Source organism: Papilio xuthus, unplaced genomic scaffold (assembly GCF_000836235.2).
Source record: "Papilio xuthus unplaced genomic scaffold, Pxut_1.1 DF825946.1, whole genome shotgun sequence".
In the NCBI taxonomy this organism is placed as follows: domain Eukaryota; kingdom Metazoa; phylum Arthropoda; class Insecta; order Lepidoptera; family Papilionidae; genus Papilio; species Papilio xuthus.
Window position 1 is genome coordinate 9,187,777 of NW_013532703.1, and position 27,333 is coordinate 9,215,109.

The 27,333-nt window shown below is 35.6% G+C and overlaps 1 protein-coding gene across 1 annotated transcript; it reads right to left on the minus strand.

Moving 5' to 3' along the window:
* Positions 1–27,333, minus strand: LOC106124387 (RNA-binding protein 24-B). Its single transcript, XM_013321008.1, has 5 exons — positions 26,936–27,333; positions 20,474–20,600; positions 4,294–4,366; positions 1,201–1,430; positions 1–715 (listed from the first exon to the last, which is right to left on the minus strand). Exons 1-5 carry the CDS (start codon positions 27,155–27,157, stop codon positions 585–587), a joined length of 783 nt encoding a protein of 260 aa, XP_013176462.1. The 5' UTR covers positions 27,158–27,333; the 3' UTR covers positions 1–584.

Genomic DNA, 27,333 nt, shown 5'->3' on the forward strand with positions numbered 1-27,333 from the left:
TATTACATTTGAAAATAAGGTGTGATATGTACAGATATATTAATATGTTATTAAAAATTATGTGATTACAGGAAGGCGTGGCAAGAGCTTTGTTTAACATAGCTAATTTTTATCTAGATTAACCTCAATTTAACTTACGTACTTCCTATATTAAGTACAATGTCTACTAAGGTTCGACCCATCACCTTTATCCGTACCTTAAAGATTTAAACATCGAGATGTCTTCAATATTTTGGTATAAGCTCATAGCTTTGGTCATACTTCTTTTTGGTTTGAACGCATTACGTTAGTTTTAAACGTTTTGTTTATATTTGGTTCTGTAGCGGTAACATTTTTTCCAATTCACATTTGGAGATGTCGTATATGTATCTTGGAAGTTTTTTTTTAATTTCATCACAATTTCATCAACAGATTGCGGCTACTAGGACATTAGGACCCCTACGCACTGATGAACACGGATGAATGATGAACAACCGCTAGGGCCTGTATAGCTTCTGTTGTTATCCTGCGTAGAGGCTGTGGGTTAAGTAGGGAATCGTATTATTTCAGTAGTAGAGTAGCCACGGGGTCTGTTGGACGCCGTCTCATTGCATGCGCGCCTCCTGCAGCTGCGGGGGGTAGGGCAGGGGCGGCAGGAGGGGTGCCTGCACGCCGCCGCCCGGCAGCGCGTAATACGGCGACATGTAACCCGCGCCACTTGCAGCCGCTGCTGCAGCTGAAAATTATGACAGATCATATAACTTTGGAGATCTTAATAAAAGGAAATTCATCTGTCTGACGTTTTATTGATTTAAAATAACAGCAATAAATTGTAGCTAATTGACACGTCTACACTTTAAACTCATAATATAAATACTTTATAGTCTAAATCTAGACCGTCGGCTGCACCTGCGGAACATGACCGTGGCAACTGTCCAATAGAAATCGAACCATCTCATCTCATGGATAATAAAGAACCTAAATCGTGGCTTTTATAATTTTTCGTCTTAAACTAATGTTCAAATTAATGAATGCGTCATCTGTCCTACATAAAGTAGTCGAAGCATCTGCAACTCATCTGATTGTTTTTATATCTATAAATATCATTAGTTATTTAATCATCCGAGCGCTAGTTTCCTTTCTCTTTCAATAAAAAAAAACAATAGGCAATAGCATAAACTAGCTACAAATTCCAAGAACTGCAATGAATAATAAGCTTACCTGCAGCTGTTGCGTAAGGATCGAAGCCGGCAGCTGCGTATTGCTGCTGGTAGGCCGCTGCGCCCTGTGCTGCGGCCGCTTGATACTCGTACAAGTGGTTGGCTGCTGCCACGGCTGCGGCGTGCTGCAATGGAGGCAGCTGCACTAGCCCGCCCGCACCCGCGCTTACTCCGCCGCCCACCCCGCTAACTGCATACCCCGGCGCTCCATACACGTACCCCGGGGACAACCTGCCGAATCGACCACACTTTTACAAACAGAAACTAATACATAAATTCTAAGCCATCAACGCCCCTGATAACTTTTCACACTCATTAACTAGAAAACTACGTAGTGTGAAAAATCATCGTCGCAAAATTAAACACATTTTCAATCTGTCATCACACTCTACCTAGCCCCGTTAGCCTTGTGAGGCGCGAGCTTGTCATGTTAGGTTAGTAGACATCGATCAGCCTAGTCCGGGCGCGTCAGACTTTTGCAGTCTGGACTTCGTCCCCGCGGACGGCCGCCACCGTGCGTCACTGCCACCAAAGATTAAAAAAGAAACCTAATAAAAATGTCGGCTAGTAACGTCGTCTTGACCGTAATTCGGTCGAACGTCACGAATCTCGTAGAAATTTACTTAAAATATGCGTTATTATTGCACATCGTTTCTATATCGCTTAGATCCAATCTAATTTTTGAATGTAAAATATGACTGTGTTTACTAATTGCCAAAATATTATAGAATAATTAAATTAAAATATAACACATTATATATCTATACATTTTATTTTGCTAAACGTCAAGTGCCAGTAGTTTGGCATAAATAATTTTTAAATATATCTACTTATATGTTGTTTTATTATGTAGTTAAGAAAATTCTTAACCTATTTTAAAAAAAAATAAAGCCATTAGTCAGTGGGGAAAAATAGGAGAAGTGACAAGTTTTGTGATTTAGTTTGGCCTATTTTAAAAGATTTTTTAATTTAGAGATTTAAAGGACGGCCGTATGTAGGAATCATCACTAATTTATTTTCATTTTTAGATCAGACATAATATTTAATTTTCTTTGACATTATCGAAATTTTGATCCACCGTTTATGGTAGTGATAAAAAATGTCAACTTCGCATAATTCCCTTTATAGTGAGACGCGGATCGGTCAAGTCTTGCGGAGGAGTGCTCTCCAGAACGTGCCGCATCAGGCTCATCGGAGAGCTCTCAGCCGCGGACACGTTTTATTTCTAAACATTTTCTCCAACGTTCGTCTTTTTTCAACGACATAGCGATCGAGAGGGACGAATAGATTTCTGTTTGAGATTCGCTTTCGACGGATCAGCTCGACGCAGGCTGTGGGGCCGACGACGCATGCGCGGATCACGCCCGCCTGCTAACTCCGCCCGGTCACTACGCCCACCTGTGGGCCGCTAGTACTATCACAATGTGCAATACCTACATCTTAACAGTATTTAAACAAACGACAAATACGCATCTATAAGCCTGGAATGTCTCGTCAAAACTCTCATCTAATACGACATAAAGGGTGTATCAAAGTTATTACAGGAAGATCTGAAGAGATGTCACAAAACACGCGTAAAGAGCATTATAAAACTGGCGAAACATCACACAAGCTGCCACATCTACATAGGAACAGACAATAACTAAGATTCGTTTAATATCACATCTATCATTATTATATTACTGTTAGATGTCTAAAGGTTCCAGTTTTAGTTTTCAATACTTACAATATCAGTTACTTACATGCACACCTATTTACGTAGAAAATGCTCGGGGTGATGTCGAAACACCTACATACACATATAATAGGGAAGCCAACCGCCAACATACGCCTACGTACTCATTAATTTAGAATTAAAACCTGACAATGAGTAATCGAATTGAGCTTGCGCTCGATTGTTTTTTTCATTAGGTTGGAATTTCGATGAATAAATAATAGAGTAGTTGTTCGGCGGCGGAACTGTGGCATTGGGTTATCATCGATCTATTGCTCACGTAACACGTCAGTGGAAGTAAAGGAAAAATTCACATTTTTTGCTGCACGGAAAGTGAAATGACAAAATACTAGATCTGAGCATAGTGTTTAAGTACATGTTGAATCGAGGCAACAAATAAAGCTACACTTTGTTCTAAAATTCAGTTCACAGAGTAAGGCCGCGTAACAAAACACCCTGTAGCCTGAGACGCGCTCACAACTTTTTATAATGCTATTATAGATGTCAAAGACATAACAGGCAATGCATATATTTTTTATCAATGAGAATTTTCATATCGTAAGAACACATCATGACATTTTTTAAAAGCGAAGTTTTGCGCGCAACAAGCTTCTAAGGTAAGTTTGGTTACGCGCTAAAAACTTAGTAAGTGTATTAAACGAAATCCACCACCAACAAAAAAATCATTTCAAATCAACAAAAATCTTACACGAACACGGCATATAAAAACATAAATAAAATATAAGTAAGAAAACATCGAGTGTTGGTAACGATGCGCATCTCGTGCGGGCTGAGCGGCGCCTGCGACTGGCTGCGCCGGCACCGGCGCCGCCCAAGCCCCTTATAGCTTTTTAAAACGTAAACATTAAAAACCCAATCGACTAATTCACACCCAAAACGAAAAAAATCCACTCTCACGCTCACGCTTGCCATAGATACCTATGTGAAAATGTTTGTTATATAGATAAGGTGAGACGTCCGCTGGGTGTCGCGCCGCCGGCCGTGCGCAGGCGCCGCCCGCCTCATCTACCGAGACAAAACTCAGCTCAGCACCTCCGCTCAAACTCGGCTCGAGCACCTGCCCCTCGGGGCTCACTTACCACCGCTCGCCGCGCACTTTACCTAACGCGGTAAGTAGTGCACCTCACATCAATAAAGCTCTAGCTTCGTGTCAAATCTACTTATGATGTATCCGTAAGGTATGTAAGAGTAAGATTCGGCTCATTCTTGCCTTATACTGTTATAATAATTGCAGATCTGATTTTTGTCTCGTGAGATGTGTAAGCAACGGCATGGAGCCGCTGTGCTGGCAAATTCGTAAGTGTATGTACCATTGAACATTGAATCGCATGTGTGGAAGTGAAACAGATATCAACTCACCCGTACGGCGACTGTAGCATTGTGGGGTAGCCGGCGCGTACGCCCGCTGCCGCTGCCGCCGCCAACCCAAAGCCTGCGACAAACACACGAACATGTCAACACCGGTAATGAAGTGACAACGGAAATAACATCAAGATACCCCGAAAAAGTATCTCTCGTCGGCCGTGCTAGATGCATCTATTTTCGCTCTCACTTAACGGAAGCGACCAGAGTCTCGGCTAAAAGAAATATCACGGCATATTGGACCGCATCCAAATGACACGAGAATCAACTTAGCGCAGGCGACTTTAGAATGTTAATTTCTTTTTATTGCATTGTTAAGCGGCGCGGGGCGGCGGCTATTTCGGTCGCTCGCCGCCCGCCCGGGCCGGCGTCCAGGGACATGCCTCTTGACAAGAAGACGACAAACGCTGGCTATAAATGGCTTTGAGACGCTAACATGCCGCGGCGAACGCGAATACGTTGATCTATACGCTTGTTCTTCGATGTCAGCGATTGAAATTTAAAAATGTCTCTTAAGTCTAAATTACGCTGCAAAAAGAATACAATTATCAAGTCTTGGAATTAATTATGTCTGAACGAACTAGTTTATAATCTAGTAAACCCTGTATCATTAACAAAACTACGTTAAATTTATTACATTAAGAATTAAAAGGAGGTCTCCCAAGGAGACGCGGCAAGTTGCTGCTTAGGTACGTGAAGGTAAGTTCAGGATCTTAGGCGTTCAATTTTACAGTTCGTCTCTGGCCAGTCATCATTAAAACAAGCTGCCATCCCCTAATATTTAATTGAAGGTTAAACATATAATCAGTCAGACATAGATGACATTAGGGAAATGTGCAATTTCAACAATAGTCAGCAATCAAACATGTAACATTGATTAACGCTAGGTGATCAGAAGAGCGTGACCTCTTCCGAATTGAGCGGCTTTGCCTGGCGCGGTGCGACAACGGTGTTGTGGTGTAATGCCCGTGATTGCGACAGATGACATCCGGGGCAGTACGGATGTTTGCTTCGGCTACCACGGTAATACACGAGGAAGACCACCGTATCATGTCACCCGCCATCACGTTTAGTAATTACTTGTAATTTGCAATCAAATTATTTAGTCATTTATTGAAACGCAAAGCCGAGGCACTATCATTGTGAAACATTTGAAAGAAAATACTTTGAAAGCCTTTGTTTTTAGCCAATTAAAGTGAACGTACCAAGAGTTTGTATTTAATTCAGAACCCATTGTTTTTGAACTAAAGTTAACCATCGATGTATGTATTTACAAATTGATTAATACCGAAAAATTAACTAATCATTTCAATTTACTTATTTAAACAGCCGATAATGTTTAATTTGTCGAACGACCACAAATTGTTGTTCAAAGCCGAAAAGTACCCAAAGGGTTGGTCGCGTGCAGTAAATGCGCGTGATGCTACCCCCCCCCCCCCCCCCTGTCCGATCGATGGCCTGCCATTTGACGGCCGAGGTCGAACTGTCCACCATAAAGCTTATCTGATTCATTAAATTTTTCCTCTATATCCATTGTGGTTCGGACCAAATGCGACGCTCTTTTGTTGATGTGACCCAGTTCGTTCAGTATAAATCGATTGTGAACGTCATTTCAATTGAAATTACATAAATCATTTTAACTTGTCTTTTGTGTTTAAAGCTAAAGTAATAAAGTCCGGGATAAAGCCAGTGTCTCGCAGCAGTAAATAAAGTTTTTATTGTATTTTTTTGCGCAGTTACAGGATAAGTTCTGGACTTGGGGTCGTTGAACTGCTAAGCCGACTCAGGGTGCTTAGCATCGCTTGTAAGGATTCTACGGAAATACGATTTTAGACGCGGACGGAATGAGCGCTGTAGTATCGTATACTTGTATAACAAATTATTATCTTTATTAAATTCTTGGCTGTAAACTATAAGTGGATGTTTACTTTATCAATTGTTTTTTTACAAATTTCAACAACTTTTAGTTTTTAATGAAAGCGTACAGATAAAAGTACAACAATGACTTACTAGAATTTTGCATATTTGCAATTAGCAAGATAAAAGTGCATACATCAAAGGGGTTAGACAAAATGCATTCGCTTCGAAGCAATTCCATAGCGAACTTCAAAAATGTATGGGACTGAGACGCGACAATCACGTGACTTATCGAAATTATTCTCAGTTACATACATTTTTAAAGTTCGATATGGAGGTATACTTATTCACAGATAACCTTAACATTCTATGTAGCGATGACTTTCTTAATCTGAAACAGATTGAAAAGTTTCACAAATAAAATGTGCTATTTTACGACGCTTTATTGACGTAATGTTTTATTGCATTCAAGTTGCTATGTTTTCGAAATGATATTTTCACGTATTGACGTCTTTAGGAAATACTAAATGAAATTTAAAGACGATCATGTAATCGTTAATCTGTTAACGAGCCGGTGTTATAGTGCAAATACATTGCGAATACGTCGAAAATTGGTCATTAACGCTTTCAAAAGCAAGCTCGCTTTGTTTCCAACAATGTGGCATCGCGAACGAGAATAGACTGACCAACCAAGTCGTGCCCTAGTTTTGGGCCGTCCACAGCATCTTAATCTTATGGTCGACACAATGTTGGTCATGTCTTGCATTTATTTAAAGATGGCCGAGAACAAATTGCAGTTCGCGTTTGCATAATTACAACATTTTTCCGAAATATGTCGGAATTCATCGAGGAACCATTATTTAAATCAATGGAGTTATATAAAAGTATTATACTAAAGTACTAAACTTATACCATTTCTTTTAAATACTTTCGTAAAGAGAATCTTTGATCTTATTTATAGTAGAGCAAGAGATTTACCATTATCTTGCGCGAACTGATATGATTCAGTTTTAAGTGACCTATCTTATGCGAGATAAATTGACGCATGCGCGTTATAGACATACAGAATATAAAATGGCGGGAAAATATGAGGTTTTGGCGCGAAGCCAGTGTCGGTGTCGCGGCAGGGGCAGAGGCGGCTGCGACGACGTTCCCAAAACTGCGTATATTTAGACAAAATAAAGAGCGAGCCGAAGACAAAACGAGAGTCGAGTCTGTTTTATAAATAACCAAGTCGTTGCCGCTCGGCGGCGGCCGCGCGGCCAGCCTCTGCGCGCCAGCTGTTATACATAAATAATAATTAAGACACCAAGAAAACTACGCGACTTCAATTTCCATCTAACATACAAAGCCATTTCAAATATCAACTTGACAAAAATATAAATAACTAACAAGGTTTCTATCTTTTTTTAGGTTAAAAGGAACCTTTAGTTTGTTCCCCGAATTTTATTCGATGTTACCACCTTTTTGCGACGAAGATGTTGAGTCATCTAGGTAGTGCAACCTTACATAGATTGTAGAGTCTCTTGGTCTATGGAAGTTGATATTCTATAATTAAATTGTCACCTCAGCCAGGTTGTGATATTGGGAATCATTAAATGGCTTCACACGGAAGTGGAGACAGCTCAAGTTACACGGACGTAAGGGTGAAAGCAACCGACATAGGCAAGAGGACATTCTATCATATTATCATTCATCTACTTCCCGTCTATTTTAAATTGTCACTGCCACCAAAAGCCCACTTTATAAGAGGTTCAAAGAAAAGTTTTAATAGTGTATTCATATTTTTACAATTTTATAAAAAAAAACTAGCTGTCGCCCGCGACTCCGTCCGCATGTAAAAAATGAATGAATAAATAGTATCCTATATCCGTCTCCTGGCTCTAAGCTACCTGCTCACCAATTTTCAGCCATATCGGTAAAGCCGTTCTGGAATTATAAATAGTGTAACTAACACGACTTTCTTTTATATATATAAGATTCGAAATATATATATAATATCAGAATTTAAACGATGTATATATGCATAAATACAATAATGGACAATAACCAAGTTACGAATGTATAGAATTGGTAATTTAGGAATAACTTTTTCAATAGTTCCACCCTCTCGTTCAACTTTGACTTTTAAATAATTACATCCATCGCGACGACCGGAGTGTCCGAAGTTCAACTTAAGCTATATTAGCTCACGGTCACATTACAATCCAGTAAAGCCGTAAAAGAGTCAGCAGTAAATTAAAAAAAAGAAGTCGTAAGTCTCTCAACCATTACATTAACCTTAAAAGTACAAATAACTTTTGAACTATGTAAGTAAGCAGTTAGATAAGTTACTTAATTGGAAAAAATGTATACGCTTATAAAAAATAAACATAAAAATATCAAACAATTTACTTATAGACTCAAAAATATAAATTTAAGTAATTGAATTTCTACTTATACTTTTTGTCGCATTATAAATTCGTAAAATCTTAAACGTTAAATGGCCAAAATTGTCTATTTTGGCCATTTAACCCTTATTAGCCTAGAGTTTCAATTTTGATACCAATCTTTTAAACCGAATGTTCACATTACTATTAGTTTTTTTATAGGTTGGCTGTACTATTTTACTGTTGTATAATATTCTTTCCAACAAAATAAAAAAAAATCATTATTGTTTTATTTTATCAAGCAAACACAGTAATATTAAAAGTAAATCACTTTCGTATGTAAATCAGGCTACTAAGGGTTAAGACTATATGGATTAAAAATTATCAGTTAACTTAATTTTAGTGACGACTACGGCACACATCCGACACGACGCGGAAGACGTAGCTCAGTTGGATTGCGTTCAACTCCGGCGTTATTAATGCGTCCCTGTCGTAAATCGATGGACACGTCTTTTTAAAGTACAGACAACATGTAAAGTAAAATTTACAATTATAGATTTAAAAACTTTATTTTTAAACTACAATCAAAAATCTTATGCATATATAAAAAATTGTTCGAAAAATACAAAGGAAATCTAAGAAAGTTTTTTTTATTGCATAATGTAATTTATGTCGATTTTACATGAGAACATACTTTTTTAAATGTAAGTTTTCACATTGACTCATCATCATCATCAACCTGCCCTTATCCTTATCGAGGGTCCGCACAATATGTGCTACTCCTCCATACATCTCTATCAGGCCATCATATCCGAGTCTACCCGAGTTATTCCATACTTTTTTTGGTCTTCCTCTACCTTTGTAGCCATCCACATTCAATCTCATTACCTTTTTGTTAAGTTTAGTTTCATTTTGTTTTCACATTGACTACAGTTAAATTTTTCCTACGCCTCGACTTTGATTATTGTCTTGAGGAGGGGGAGGTATTTTGAGCGGGTAACGTGATAATAAATGATTTCATTGTTTACGCCTGTCCGTTCTGAAATGATATGATGTTGCGTACCGTACGTACAGAACCGTATTCGTTCTCGGTAAACCCGTCACTGTTTACGTCGGACGGAAAACATACGTTATTTCTTAAACCGTTGTTCCGCTGAAAGTAAAACATGCAAATAAAAAATGAGAATATTTATTTCAAACATCACAACTGTACCAGAACAATGCGGCAACAATGCAATCTGTATTAGTTATAAATATTCTTTGCAATAAAAAAAACAGTTCCTCTGTTTAAACACTTTTATTACTTTTGCTTTAAAAACTTTAAAATTACGATGCTAACTAATGCTATAAATCAATACATGTCGGCCATTTTTTTAGTTATAAAAATCATCAATCAACGGAAACTCAAAATTAAAAAGTTTACATTTAAATCCAAAATGAATCGTCTATTTAAGTATTATTCATCATGTCATATAAAATCAAAGATAATGCGTGATACTAAAATCCATCCGATATTAAAAGCGTAACATAATAAGTTATGTTTCCATGTCTAATCCCGTACATATTATGAACCATATTTCACTTCTAGGATACAACGCAGCAGTTATTTAACTGAATTAGTTAGTTCCGTCTAAATCACAATCGCAATGACAATGGTAGTACATCGTAACCTATGTAATTGCATGTTTCCGTCGCGGACAGTAAAATGGAGGCATGATCGTAGAATCTGATAGCGTCGTCACGTGGCCACTGAGCTAAGCTGACCATTATGGCTTCATACATTTATATGTATGCTTAGCTCTATTGATCGGTATACTTTGGCGTGGTTTAAATGTTCTATAGACTATCAAGTTCAACCTCAAAAGGGATTCTCATTTATATCTCTTTTTACTGGATTACTAAATTCATGTTTATACAGAAGACAACAAGAACCAACAAGCTTTACGTGCATTTACTTTTTAATTTAGTGGTCTTTACTAAACTTAAGTCAACGGGCATTGGTGCTAATGTTAATTATTTTTAGTATGTACATAGTGCGAACAAAAGGGAAAATATTGATTATTCGTCCTCGTCGTTACCATTTTGAAAATATGGCGAACCCCAATTTTGCCATAATAGGCCAAGCGTGGCCATACAGATATCGATCGGGTGGGCGAGCGGCGCGTGCGGACTCATCGGTGCATCGCCTAAATACAACCCAAATAAAAATAGCGCGTCCAAGTGAGGGGCCGGAGGGAACGGGGGGTAGAGGGGCACATGCATAAGTAATGCATCGGTGAAGGGCGCACGCGATCGCAGCGGGCACACAGCGCGCCGGCGCTTGACAACCCTAAGCGAATTCAAAGGGATCTTCATTAATCAATGATGACTTCCATGCTTTAGTTCGCGGCTCGATGAATCAGGAGTGTCATAAATTCAATTACAATGAGACTCGAGAATTGAGCAATATCAAAAACTTCCCTCGAGATGGGTGCGACATTCGTCTGTTTGGATTTATTGACGTACTGGTAGAATGGACGGATTAGTCCTTCTACGCCATTGCATCATGTTTTGAAAGGTCGCAGAAAAACTCTTCTAAGTACTTCTTTGTCGCCAGCTCACATATGCACCTATCAATGGGCTCAGAGCCCACAAGTTATGTGACTAGACTTAAGTCAAACACGCTGGCCCAATGCGGTATTGAAACACTGCGGGGATCGAATCTGGACAAGCAGTCCGGTCAAGCGGTTAAAAACTGCGGCACCGACAACTCTTACATATTTTGAATCATATCTTTAATGCATAAGTTCTTAATCCATTATTGATTAATGTAATGTGCATTGTTTTTTCAGTAGTTATAATTATATGTCTACTAACATATATGTTGTGCATTTGACCCAGTTTGCGCACACAAGCTTAGTAAATGTCATTCCATTGATTAGGTGGCACGCTTACCGACATATTACAATACAAAAGCGTGGAACCTGGTGGTTCTTTTCAACATCATAACAAAATGCTATGTTGTGGTGTTTGTAAATCTTTATATTTTTGTATTTGAGAAATCGACTAAATTTTTAATATAAAAATACAAATCAATAAAAGAACAAATCGTCAATAAATTTTCCTTTACAGCGTTTCACAGATTATTTTAAAATATATAAAAAAACCTATTGGCGTGTGAAACCACGGAGAGCAATAGCATATTATTATTTCTATCGCGTACAGACATACTGTGACACATTCGTATATCTTTGTTAATATATACAGAATGGAAATATTAAGTACAATACAACGTACACACAATACTGAGTGATTCAATGAATTCATTTTAATCCAATAATTTCATGAAAGTGTCAAATGGCGTTTAACGAACTTACGCTGTTTACTTAATGGTCAATCAATTTAAATTATTTTCGTTTCAAATTATAATTGTACGAGTATTCAATATCATTTACGTTGCTAGATCGCTAAGCTAAATTGTATACGTATTACAGTGGGTTTCTGAAACTAAAAAACTTCGTTAAAAACATATTGTTATGAAATGACTATATGTTTTATACAAAGATTAGCTGTCGCCCGCGACTCCGTCCGCGTGGTTATATAAAAAAACTTAAGTGTATACGTATGCCAAATTTAATCGAGAACCGTTCAGCCGTTCTAGAGATATCTTCAAACGTCCATCCATCTAAACATTCGCAATATTATTAAGTTCGATAATATTAGTAAGTTAAATAAAAAGCAGCTCTTCAAGGCATAAATTCGAAAAAAAAATTAGTATCCTCACCAATTTTCAGCCATATCGGTAAAGTTCTTGAGTTATAAATAGTATAACTAACACTACTTTCTTTTATATATATAGATTAAGGGCACAGAAACCCACGCTTATTTAATAGGAGTTATATTCATTTGTTTCGATACAATAATAATAATATTATTTTTTATTTAAGTTCAATTGTCACAAGATATAGCAGCGGTATATCTACGCAATTACTCGCATTGCCTGTTAAAAAAATTAACATACCAATTTAACACTATCGGACGTTGATTAAACGAACATAAACTTGTTAATTGCTTAATTTTAAAGAGCCACGGCACAAATATCTTAGTATTTTAAGTTAATAAAGCTTAAAGAAAGGTGTGAATCGATTATAGCGTGGCTGGAGTCACTCAATAATTCATCGCTACGTGGCTGTTTGGACAAGTGGCGTTCGGCCCTCGTCAACACTCCCATATAATAAAACTTTAACAATGTTTTCATAATCGACGTCGTCTATTTCAAAACGTGCACTGGCTTCAACCACGGCCGCGCATTTAGAAACAAGGTTACCCAGAAACCATACATCAATGTTTCCTGATTGAGTTCCGGGGATGTTTAAGAAAAAATTGCTGGCGTTCCGAGAAAAAATGTTAAGATTAAAATTAAAAATGGCGATTGAAATATACATCTTACAAATCTTGCTAATATTATAAATATATAATATATAAATGCGAATTTTTAGATGGATGGAAAAATGGATTTTAAATAGAAGGTATCTTTTGAAAGGCTTAACGAATCTTGGTGAAATTAGGCATAGATGTAGATGTTTGGAAGAACACATAGGTTTTTACTTAGGTTTTTTTTTAATTCCGTGCGGACGGATTCGCGGGCGACAGCTAGTTACTCGAATAAAAGGAATACTATCATCAAAATACATATTATTCATAAGTATATCCTATTTCAAATATCTGTATATATTTATGGAGGTAAATATAAATTCCAGACTTATAATTGATACGCCCACATACCCTTGAAAGATCCAAATAAAAGCTTATTTGTTTTGGCTAACACTGAGATGCGCGCGCGCCGAAGACTGATACAGACTTTATGGCTCTATCAATGTCGGAGAATAGATTTCCATACAAAAGCTATGGAAAATATTTACATTTACTCACCGATAAATGTAAAATAAATTACAAAATAATTTTTAAATCAACCAAATTTTATTGACCAAATATCTCTCATAGACATTATAATACACATTCGTTGAATTGCACGACACAAAATGTATTTACCTATTTATATTCGAACAAAAGTACTGGCAGGTAAAATGGTTACAGTCTTTTTAGTTTAAAACCGGCTGCTACTCTTTGATACGTTAGCAACTAGCAACCCTAACTGTAACGTATCCTGTACAACAATGGGAGACAGGAATGAACTAGTTTAACGGTCACATCGTATTAAGTTGAACCCTAATTTACAATGCCGTACCGTTAATATGAAAGATGCATCGGAATAAATGCACCTTTTGGGAAAAGAATATTAAACACAAAGACAACCAGTAAGTCTAGACTGAACAGGATATTTGAAATAATTTTAACATCTGTCGTGTTGCTATATAAATCTTGCTGATATTATAAATTTTGTTTGAAGGCATCTCCAGAAAGGCTCAACGGATCTCGCTGGAATTTGGCATAGATATAGAACATAGTCAGACTACTAATTAAGTTTTAAAAATTCACGAGGACGGAGTCGCGGGCGACTGCTAGTATATAGATTCTTCAGAAGATAATTTTAGTTAATAAATTGGTAATTAAAAATTCAGCAATGGTCTTCTAAAGAAGTCTTATACGATCATAGATTGGAAAGTTAGCGTAAACATCAGTGCATTCTCGTAAACAGTAATCTAACGAAACGAGGAAATGTAGACTAAACAGGTTCGTTTTAACAGTTTTCGATAATGCGTTTATTCAAAGTTGAGTAGAGGCGAAACTTATAAACGAATAGATGCTTCTTGTTTACTTACATCTCTCAACAATTTGCAATATCGTTGACTCATCTAAAATGGGAATGAGTTTCTATTGTTCTCATTAATAAACCGGGTTCTTCAGCGGTTACATTTCGTCTTTCGTAACATACGGAGACTATATTTTATGAAAACGGGTTCTTGATTTAGAGCGTTAAATTTACATAATGAAAATTGAATTTTTATAGTTTTTTGAATTGTACGTTACCAAGAAATTATCTTCGATATATCTTGCTAAAGGATGTTAAAATTGGTATACAAATGAATACATTGAATTTGGGGTCCTATATTGGACTTTCAAATTACTTAGTCGCTTGCTCGACCTATCAAACATGAATGTTTTGTGCGTCTCTTTGGACTTTGTATTTATTCCAGATTCAGTAATGGAAACAATCGTTTTTCTTTTTATTTGCTTGACCTTGATATGTCATGGATTCGATCTTTTAAATGTATTGTTTGTCATTAATACATTACAATAAATCACTTACGTAAATAAATTTAACTAATAGAGAATACAGACGATATTCAACAGTTGTGGTTTTTTTTTTATAAAATGTAGCCTTAAAGTTATAATACTATAATATATTCAACTAATTATGAAATTATTGGCATTATTTTATTTACGATATTTGATTTCTGAAGCCACGTTCAGTAAAAATTGTATATTTAATTGAAACCTTACTAATATTATAATTGCGATAGTTTGGATGTGTGAATGTTTGTTAAAAGATATCTCCATAACGGCTCAAAGAATTTCGCTAAAATTAGGCATACATGTAGAAGAACGCATAGACTACAATTTAAGTATTTGTTTTTAAATTCGCGAGGACAATGTCGCGAGCAAATGTAGATTTGGAAATATTTGTAAATCAAATTTAGTACGTCTTAACGCAATTGGTAAAATTGAACAGGAAAGAACCAGTGACATTGAAATTATGCATTAGTACCAAATACGTAATTACTGTGAACAACATACATAGATATTAAAACCAGTAGTTTTTTTTAATGAAACAGGAACATGGTAATGCACCGGGGCATATGGCGGGACCGGTACACCACGGCCAGGTGGCCGTCATGCGCGCCCGCACCCATTGTGCGTACCCCGCGCCCCTCGTCCCGCGACACCCGCCGTACGACGCGCAACAATACCGTGACCTCTACAAAACATTGCCAACTCGCTAGCGGCATTACTATTCTAAACCTAATCTACATAACCCTTTTTTACTACTATAAGCCTGAAGAGTAACTATTTTCGAGGGTATTTCAATTGTGATCTCTGAGGCTATTGTTTGGATTTTAAAGAATGAGGAGTCATTGGATTCCTATTACGCCACAGAATATGCACTTGAGCAAAGATATAATTACAAGTAAAAAAATAATTACTATTAATAAAATTTCCTATGAGAAACACAAAATCATTCAGGGTTCAGTTTAGTCTTATCTTACTAATATTAGAAATGCGAATGTTTAGATGGATGGACGAATGTTTGTTTGAAAGTATTACCGAAGCGGCTGAACGGATCTCGCATAAATTTGGCATGGATGTAGAAAATAGTTTGGCAGAACACATAGGCTACTTATTATGTTTTTTTTAAAATTCCGCGCAGACGGAGTCGCGGGTGATAGCTAGTAATAAATACTATGTCTACGAACTACCTCTAACTGGAATGGGTTTATTCAACAAATAACAATAATAAACCGGTAACGCCATTTCAGCAGTTATTGTCACATGATACTGCTGATCAGGTTTCAAAGATGTCTAGAAGAAAATCATCGTTACTCATTTCAAATTAAAGTCATTGATATTTTTTTCCTACATTTATTTAATTGTAAATTATACAGCAATAAGTACCTACGTTATTGATTTGAAAGGTCACAAGCCTTTATTTAAATTAATTAATTACTCAATATTTACGTAAGTTGAATAAATCAAGGGTATCTAAAATTCTTTGTATTGTTATCGGGAATGAATGTATTTTACAATACATTTTTTAAAGTAATACGTATCCAAAAGCATCTATCTCTTTCTCTCTCCTTCTCAACCAATTCTCCTCTTATTTTCCTAATACTATCCACTTTCTATCCTCCTTTAGACATCAGTCTAATTAAGTTTTTGGTTATCAGCTACTCTTATACTATTTATGTACAAATGACTCTTAAATATATTTAAAATATTTAATTCATTTCCCGATTTAGTACTTTATATGTTCAGTGAATCATAGCAAATATTATTTCTGGGAGCTACCATTGCTAATAGTTTCCGTTGCACTAAACTGGATTAGGAATTACCATCCTTATTGTTATAACAATAGTGCCCAAAATAGCTCACGTTTATTCAAATAAGTTTATTTAATTTAAAACCACATGTTCAGATTTCTAAGAGTACAACGTACAAGTTAATATGAGATATATTTTTAATATCCATCTATACATATGAATAAAATCAGAGTGTCTGTATGTAATAAATGCTGATAACAAAGAAACTATTTTTAAAACTTTTCTGTCTGTGATAAAATAAAAATTCCGATATCTTGAAATTTATTTCGTATGTTTCGTAATGAAGTTGAATGCTCGATCCTTTTCCAAATTTGGAAACTCCCGATCGACGCCACATTGGTCAATGACATGTTTGCACTTGTGTTATATTTTATTAATTTATCAAGTAACAAAAATTCTCTATTTTCGATTTAAATAACAAATTGAAAGCTAATCCTCTTAAGCAATGCAAACTCATAGGTATTCGTATTTCATACACGCGTCGCCGATATTTTGTTCTTTGGTCGCCGAAGTCACTCTCTCATTACCTGTTTGTAAAAACGTATTGCGAAAAAGTCGTCGTGATTTTGAAAAGGTGGGTAAAAAACCCAGATGAAATTTTGTAAATTCGAGTAAGTAGTAACGTCGCTATACGTGTACGGACCGAATAGACGACTCATGTCTACGATTCAATGTTGTATCGCGCATTAGTATTTGAGATTTGCATACCCTTGTACGAAGGTCTTTACTGTTTCTTTTCCGTAGGAGTTTTGTATAAACATATAAGTTTAATTAATTAAAAATTACAATAAGGATAATAGGATTATTTTAAATAGTATGATTAAGGATTAAAAATATTTATAGGTACGTAATGATTTTGTTTCTGTACGCATGTCAATGATTACAGTTACCGAAGGTGAGTACAGAGCGAGTGTATGTACGGAAGTTATACTACATCATTACAGACGATTACGAAGACAATCGTTTATCCCGGACCGTCTCAAATCAATTAGATTACATGTTTATAAACGTTATATCGCGGCCTTACCAATACAACCATTGTCATTTCTACTTTGGGTGACATTTTCTTTTAACAGCTAAGTAAAATTATTGTTACCCTAAACGACCAATATTGTGAACCTACTAAGTTAATTGCAAATGTTTTATGTAGAACAAAATTAAGAACTTTAGTTTTTTATCAGGTCTTTTCTTAGCCTTCTTAAAGACATATCAAAAAGGGTTATTTGATTCTTTTGACATATCGCTTGTTTGATTGAAACAACAAAACAAGTATAAGGCCGGCTACAAGGGTTGCGCGTGTCGGCGTTGCCGCGGGGGCGCAATCAATTAGCAAGCCTCCGCCGAGCACTTCCGCTTCCGAGCGTTTAGGGACTTCCGGTCGGGGCGGGAGACCGCTTGTTCCGTTCCTAATCACACCGGTGTGAAATACGTCACCGGTGCGGTTTCCCCGTTTTAGATTTATCGGGTTGTTTTACTTGTTTTTTATATTGTTTGCTGTTGATTAACATTGTTGAGTAAATTATTTAATTTACTCAACTCTTTTTTAACTATGTTAAGTCTTTTAAAGTTTTTATTTGCTTTTCTAAAGACACTACTAAGCCTAAACTTTTAAGATCTTTATGTAAGATTTCTTAAGTTAACAGATGTTCAAGCTTTAAAAATATGATGAGACTGATTGTAAATTTATTTAATTTAAACAATTTTTATAATAAAATCTGTTATAATTAGCAATGGAATTCTCCGATGATGTTGACCTCAATTACGTCGCAAAATATTTGCACCTTTGTATCATGAATTGCATTGGATTCTTATCATGAAAGAATAGATTTTTATTATTATAACAAAAACATGCGTGAATCACATATTTTACATTTGTCCTCACCATTTCCATATCATGCTTTTGCAATGCTTTTGTACAAATATTTCTCGTATAAAGAAATATTTTGACACAACTAGTAATAGATAATATCGTAAATATTGTTCTAAAATACATATAATAAACACGCAAAAAAAACTTTTTCATATATGGTAAACCCAGGCGACTCTTGTTATTCCTCCACAAATGAATAAATTCGAAATAAAACATTGAATAAATCGATTCTTAAATTATTCAAACTTTCGTGTGACATTATACTAAACTGATATAAAAACGGCTAAACACTGACGTATATTCGTCCGGTGGCGGCACCGACTAGTTTCGAGCCCATCGGGGGCGCTTCTTCAGGATTAGTGGTACTGGTATCATTTCGCGGACGCGGCCCATATAATAAAACCAGTACCACTAATCCTGATGAAGGGCCCCCGATTGGCTCGAAACTAGTCGGTGCCGCCATCGGACGAATATACGTCAGTGTTTAGCCGTTTTTATATCAGATCGTTTCTTTTTTTTGTAACCGAAATTATATCAAGTTAACATATTGCCTAAGAACTGCCTTGAGATTATAAATCATGAGGCCTATACTTGTTATTCATAAGACCAGTAATCGTGGGTTACTGAGACTAAAATTTCCGTTTAAAACATATTATATCTGTTTCGTCAAAGATAATGACAGGGTTGACGATATGATTTCTACTGATACTTTGATGATAACTTTTGCCCGCGACTTTCATGTGTAATTTAAAAAAAATTAGTACGTATCCTATGTGTTCTTCCAGACTATTTTCTACATATGTGCCATTCCGGAGATACCGTGTAAAAACCATCCATCCATTTAAACATTCGCATTTATAATATTAGTAATATAGTGAGATGGTCTCAGAAACCCATTGAGAGTCGATAAAATAAATAAGTTATAATTTTACAATGTCACTAAAATAAAAACTTTAGTGTTAATCAAATACTCCAAGGATATCAACTAAATAACACTTATCTGTTGGTACGATATGATATACTAATCAGTCGCAACTGCCAACCGATGCCCACTTCTAATTTAATTAATCAGTTATTATCATTATGATAGTAATTTTTATTACTATAACTAAAACAAAACCATATTACAATGTTCTATGTGAATCGTTAAAGATATTTCTTATGTTTTTTGAAAACTTTAAACTTCTCTTTTCGAGCTATCGGACGGGCTATAAAATCTAAACTTCCATATTGATTTAATATGTTATACAATTTAATGATCAAATACACTCGAAATGAAAATATATTACAGTGATCATAATGAAAAAGGCGTTATTAAACTTTATTCACTAATGGGTTAAAAAGCCATTTTAAATATTAAAAAAAAAGTTTATAAAGAATTGACATCCTGCTTACGTAATCAATAGCAGTTCAATGTATGTCCTAACCCAGTAAAATATTTATATATTTAAATTAATTCATTTAAATATATTACTAAAAAGTGTATAAGCTGTAGATAACATACATTTGTGATAAAAATTCTATATAGATTTTAGACAAGCAAAGCACACAATAATATGTTGACCCCCCAGACAGTTATCGGGTCACACGCGACGTGAACGTATGGTTTTTTGTCCTTTCAGACGACACGCTGTCGCTACCCAGAGCATATACGAACAAAAGCTTAAAAAAACTAGATTCATGTGTTCCCAAAGCAACCAATCCCTTCATAAACAGCTGAGATATGATAACGTTCCATGACGTGTTTATATCTCAAACGAATAGAGTTACATCTCTTATGAGATCTCAAGAAATGTGACTCTGAAACGAAAGTTCCATACGTTCCGTTTTATTGTTCTCTTACACTGATATCTGTAAGGTCTTTTGTTTTTTAATTATTAAAAAAAATCTCGCCCGACTATTACGCTGTTCGGTAAAATAAGAATCCAAAGAACTTCACTACAAAATATAGGTCAGGCCATTTAGGTTACAGGTAAAAAAACATAAAAGAAATAAATATGTTTAAAAATAATATAATATTATGAGTAAAAGTTTGCACTAACCTGGTGCTAAATTTCCTCTCGGTTTTGCGCCTAATATCGCGAGGTTTACGTTGGCTTTCCTCCCGTCTATGATGGGGTTTGGATCCTTGCATGCTCTCTCCGCTGCCGCGCGGTCTCCCATTATTACCTGGAATTATAACAGACACGTTATTACAAGATTACATACATACTTATCTTACTAATATTATAATGGTCATTGGGTAATCAATATATCTATTGATTATATTTAATACATTGTTACGAACATACTTCGCCGCCGCGTCGGGTCGACACCTCACCCGACGCAGCCAACCAGTGTAATTTGCCCTTTGCCAGCAAAAAAAAACAAAGGTGTTTATAAAACGGCTAATTTACATTGTAAAAATATAGACCGACAAAGTTATCTGACCCGGTAGGTGTAAGTTTGAATTGAATTATAACAGCACACTAGCGCCCCTCAGTCAATAACAATAAGTGTCACAAAATCATTTACGTACTGTAGTTGTCTTGTCAGTTTCTTTTATGATATTTTCTATGCCAAATCGTGAGTTTCTGAGACTACTCCCCATTTAAAATATATAATTATTTCTGCTTTATTTTTCAAATACAGGGATGACGTTAAGTTTAATATAGAGATTCTCGTCTGAGAAAACAACTGTAAGTAGGTTTTATATTTTTTGACAGAAATAACCGCGAAAGCAGCACGTCTCTTACCAGACTAAATAATATGTGAGTATATATATATATATATATATATATATATTATACTTATATACTCAAAGTATATAAGTTCGTCACAATTAATGTAAGTCATTCAAAAAATGTATTTTAAAACGTTTAATTCCATGATAAACAAAATGTTTTAAAACTCTTACAAATGTTGGATAACATTTTTACATAAAATATTAGATAAGATATTTTTCTGCCATTTATATTTAATTACCCCTAGTTTATTTCATATTTTTCTAAACATAGTAATGTGCATATCAGAAAAATGGAATCATAAGTTTTTATGCAAATGTTTCAACGATATAAAAATACACATTAACCGGTTTTGTAATTTCTTAATTATTTTAATTATTATCACAAACGAGTTATTTAAGTATAAAGCATATTAAAAATAAATAAAAGGAATAACATTAACAAATCATCATTTAATTGTTTAAAATTAAATTATTGTATAAATAATATTGTCATTATCATTAAAAACGTATGATTGATTAAAAGCATGTATGGTTGATTGATTTGTATGGATTTTTGTATGGGTTGAAATTCTGTCGATTGCAGTTTACAGTACGTTGTCGAAGTTAGTTACGGATGGTGATAAGCGCGCTATCGTCTGAAAAGGCCTGTTAGTAGGTTAGTTGCGTTTATTTTACATTAACGACTTTCCCTTTCCTCATGCGTTGGAAAATGCTTGTTATTTCTAGGGTTGTCCCAAGTAATTTGGATATTGCAACGAATGACTGAGAGACTGTCGAAAGGTTATACAAGCCATCCCTCTCATTACCTTTGACAAAACTGAGATAGCAATATTCATAAACGATTTTTTGATCATGTCAATCAATTCACATTTACATCTTATGAATTATTACTTCATAATAAGTTTTTCCTCATTGATAAATTATGAAGCTATTCAATTGATTTTCATGAATATGCAAGCTTTATATTAGTAGTGTTACTAAAGATATATATTTATTTTAAACAAATAAAATACTGCAATTCATCGAATTGATGCTGCGAAGTTTTTCGGTTCCATTACAGATATATTTCATCATAGATTCATAGTCTCTTTAAGATGTTCGATAGCAGTGCAGTTGCGACTTGCATCTCACCCCCGCGCTTGTCCTGTGCCCTTCAAATGCCGCCCCTCGTTTTGCACCTAGGGCTGTTAACATCGGCCGAACATAACCAAACTGGCGGCGAAAAAAATACGATCAGTAACATTACTTACTGTCATGCGACAAAAGAATAACTTCTTGTGACGTTTTTTCCTATTTAACACTTTTACCAGAAGACATAGATGTTGAACCCGTAGCAAAAATATGCACTATACAAACAAAAAATCCAGTAAAATTTGAAGAGTTGGCAACCCTATTCGCACCCCTAGTCATTGCTTAATTCGCCTACACTACATTTTGCGAACCGTCGTTGGGGTACGTTCTGCGAAACGACGCCACGCTATTCATCTTTCGTGAACTATAGCTGAGAAATATTGAAATTCTCGACAAAGTATAAGATAGAATGTTATTAAGCAAAACTTTATAACAATCGTTGGCGAACAAAACAATAGCGTGGAAATAAAATATGTGTATACAGAATTATTATTTACTTTTTTTTTTGATTTAAAAATGAAAATATGATGAGTAATAAAAGAAAACCATTTATGTGCGCATCACAATATAACAATAACATTATTCAAATTGTCTAAAATATTAATCGAACAATAGCGTGTCAAAATCTAAAGTAACTTTAGTACATCGATATATAATTAGTGAGAGGTTAATAGCAATTTTAATCAACCATTGTATCGATTCAACGAGAAATTTCATTACATAAATCTATACTTAGTTCATGTCCATAAATATTCCATAGTAACAATTTCATTAGACATGACCTTGAAAAACTTAGTTTCTTTTGTTTTTATTAAAACTAGATATATTACAATTCTCAAACAAATAACCTCTTCAATATAGACGTGTTTATTTATTTCGTAATATAAATATACACGAATATCAGTTTGTATGGGATGAAAACTGCGTAATAAAAATCTACTACGACGCTTTTGAGGGTTTTGTACACCCTTGCATTTGCTCATATTACTGCGCAGTTTTGTTACGCTGCACATTTACAATTTTAGGATGCGTTTTCACTGATTCAAAAGATCACATGGTCTCAAATGTTTATGTTGCTTGTTAATGGAAACCCACATTGTTTAATAGGATTACAAGACTTTACTTTAATTCAACTGTTTATAGAATAGAATCGTATATAAAGCCAAATTCGACATTAATGTAAGCAATGTATTGGTACTCTCCTGAACTAAACTGTTTACAATCTGCAATAAAGATTGTATTTTATCCAGTAATCTTACTAATATTATAAATGCGAATGTTTAGTTGGATGGATGTTTGTTAGAAGGTATCTCCAGAACGGCAGTATGGATCTCACTAAAATTTGGCAATTATGTTTTTTTTGTATGCGCGGGCACAGTCGCGGGCGTCGTCTAGTAAAAGCATAAAGTTATAATCCTTCTAGTATAAACACTTACGAAATCTACAAGTAAGTCATTTAAACAGAAAAGCTGTGTACACAATTCTCGTTTGGCACAACTCTACTTTAAATAAAGAGAAATGACGTCTTTACGTTATAAATAATCACCTTGTCACTATGAAATTTCATTAAAATTATACATAAATAATTATTTTTACGGACATCTATACTCAAATTAATCTATTTCTACTAGTAATTATGCAAAATGAAACAAAATTTAAACAAGACCTTGACGGACAAAAACGATTCCCTCCTAGGAATTATTATATAGCTTATTAGCTTTTGACCCCACTGTACCTGAAATTCGAACTGAGAGCCTCTTGTGCTAATGTAAAAATATAAGTTACATTATACTACGATTAAAAGAAAATATGCATTATTGAAAACATTCAATGATTAAACACCTTTGAAGAAACATTGCATTTGGCTACGCCTCTGTGACTAAAGTCTTGAAATATTTAAATCAATTGTAACGATCAAAGTAAACACATAAAGCTGAATATTAATAACAACGATTGCACTCTAGGAAATTTCAGAAATTGATTTAAATGTTCAACATAAAATAGATATTTGTAGTGCTTTTAGTAGTACCAAGACTTTTGGAATGCAAATCTTCAAATTTAACTGATATATAAACACGGCTAAACACTCATGTATATTCGTCCGGTGGCGGCACCGACTAGTTTCGAGCCCATCGGGGCCCTTCATCAGGATGAGTGGTACTCGTATTATTTCGCGGACGCGACCGGACGAATATACATGAGTGTTTAGCCGTGTTTATATATCAGTTTAGTACAATGTCTCACGAAAGTTTGAATAATTTAACATCTTCGAATTGATTCAAATTTGCGCAGTCATTTGTTTTGTTCTTCCTCATTTAAAAATTTAAAATCTCGTCGTAAGATACAGAAACATATTGCTATCCCTGTTACGCACTATCCCACTGACTTTGAAAAACAGAGATGGGAATATTTTTTTTGTAAATATGTATCGGCAGTGGGTACCCATTGTTAGATGACACGTTACCCCCTGACCGTTCGGAGATCAAAATATATCATATCGTCATCCTTGTCATTATCTTTGACAAAACATGAGACAATAATATATTTTAAACCGGGATTTTTGTTCTCAGAAACCCACCGTCATTCGGGCAAGTTTTAACATCAATTTAACATCGATAATTCCGTGTTGTGTGCACAGCTGGTGATACATCAGTGAAACAATTCCACTCGACGTTATTTGAGCTACGTAAACTATTAAATTGTTGTTAACGTACTAAAACTGCGTTCCGCCATTCCTGTTTAATAGGATAGCAAATGAAAAATTTTGGTGTTTACTGACGTCTAGGCTATACAGGCCAAATACCTAGAACTACTTATTTGTTAGTTGTGAATTTACTTAATTTCAATTAAAACAACGAACGAACACAACGAATAGAATTATTAGTATTAACATAATCAAAAAAACATATCGTCCTACTCAGGGGTACAAATATTATTAACTTCTTGTCTTGTAAAACATTGCTATAGACAATGTCCCATATTAGTCATATAATTTTCTCTTATATCTTTGAATAAAGATGCAAGAATTAACATCTGCCTTTCCAATTAGCTTATAAAAGGTCAATAAATATAATCGAACATTTTATTTACTTTTATATTAACATAGCGTATCTCTTTATGAATAGTATGTAAGATAAATATTGTTTACAAATGATCTGTGAATGAATTCATCTCGTCTGCTATCTACGCCGTAGCGCGTAGCGGAGGCGGTCTCTGTACTGTTACGCCCAACTGTTACTTGCAAATCGCCACGCCTCAACGTATACCTATTATTATAGCAAGTAATTAATAATTGACCTCATTGTAAGTTTATCCAAACTTACTGTTTAGCTGCAGCAATCAGTGGTCAAGTCCCCCTTTACGATTTTTGTATGTGAAATCTACCTGTACGAGAGTTTGTATTTTACTCCAGACTTTATTAAGGTAATGGATACAGTTTGGAATCTAAAATAGAATATAGAACTACGACCTGGATTCATGAATCATGGACCTCATTACACGTGACTAGGGTTAAAGAATTCTAAAATACTTTTGTTATTTGGATACGACTTGAACATGTGTCCTTTACTCCATGTGATAAATCGCTTGAAATCTAACATTTTTTCTAAAAAAAACCTCATAAAATGTTCAAGCATAGACTTATGCATTTTACACAATGGACGTAGACTTTAGTGGTTGGTACTAGAAGGGTCTATTATGTACGCGCCCGTACTGTATCGGATGACGTCCTATTGTCTATAACAAGTCCTTTAGCACAAACCACGTACCAGTGTAATATACAACAGACGCTTAGAATAAAATAAAGATTAAAAAGTATTGAAACAAAAATTGGCATCCATTGGTGAATTGCACAATATTCCGGGCCATAGACGATGCACTACGATTATAAGCTATTTGGATGTGACACGAGGGTGCATTGGGACATGTACCCTCCCCAAACGGACCCTACCCCAACTGAATTGAAAATGGGGTTGTGATTCATTTCCCACGAACCCCGCGTGCAATACTCAAAAGCCTCAAACTTTATTACGTTTCAGAAACTAGTATTAATATAATTTTAAAGTAAGGCTCAGCGAATCTCCGGATCGAGTGTTAACGTGAAATCCCCGCGAAGGTTGCAGCCATACGATTAAAGCCGTAATCTCTCCGCTTCAGTGGTAATTCATTCTTAACACTGCGATGTCGCATGACGACCCATAATTGGATTGATAACCAACAAACGACACTTCATAATGTTAACAATGAAACTGTGTACAGTCAAGCAAATAATTCATAATAGAAATTGTTATAACGCAATTGTTTACATTATTTATATTAAAATACGTAGTTGCCAAAGTCATTGAGTTCTCAGGGAAAGATTGGCAAGCACTACTGTGTCGATTAGGCTCCACTTCCGTGTCGATGTAATTTTACGATATGACTTATGTGTACACATACAATACTACATTTATGCTTAACTTAGTGCTTACACTGACTGTAGGTAGCGGTGGCGGCGAGGTGCGATAAGGTGCGATAGTGCGACTGTTTCAGCGCCAACTCGACGCGAATGTGCACGGGCATTACGTGTCCATTTGATGTTTAAGAAAGTCCTATATTGTATATATTCCACACCTATAACTATTTTATAGAAAAATAAAAAAAATCTCACGAATCCATATCCTCTGCTTTTACTCGTCTGCCTGTCTGTGATGACCACCGCCTCCTCGATGTCTCCGTAAACCGCGAAGTGTTCCCGCAGGCTCTTGTCGGTCGTGTGGTAAGGCAGGCCACCGACGAATAGCTTAGTCCATGTGGTGTCCTTTTGTCCGGGCAGCGCGCCTAACGCCAGCAGCCCCTCGGGCTCGGCCGGCAGAGCGCCCGCCATCAGCATACCTTGCACCGCCTCCGTCGCGTCGGCCTTACACTGCAACACTGTCACGCTGATCGCTGACGCTGCGGGAGCGGATCAGTATACGATAATTTTATGTTTGCGTGAACGCTTTGTGCGGAGTGACGAGCGTTCGTTGCGGTGGTCGCGCGCCTACTGATGTGATGCTAGTGTCGGTC

Excerpts from the sequence above, each read along its gene's own strand:
- LOC106124387 (XM_013321008.1), bottom strand. The coding sequence starts at position 27,157 with ATGCTGATGGCGGGCGCTCTGCCGGCCGAGCCCGAGGGGCTGCTGGCG. Across the intron at positions 20,601-26,935 it reads AAAGCAGAGGATATGGATTC|GTAATAATGGGAGACCGCGC; the intron begins GTGAGATTTTTT and ends TTATAATTCCAG. Across the intron at positions 4,367-20,473 it reads GAGAGGAAATTTAGCACCAG|GCTTTGGGTTGGCGGCGGCA; the intron begins GTTAGTGCAAAC and ends TGTTTGTCGCAG.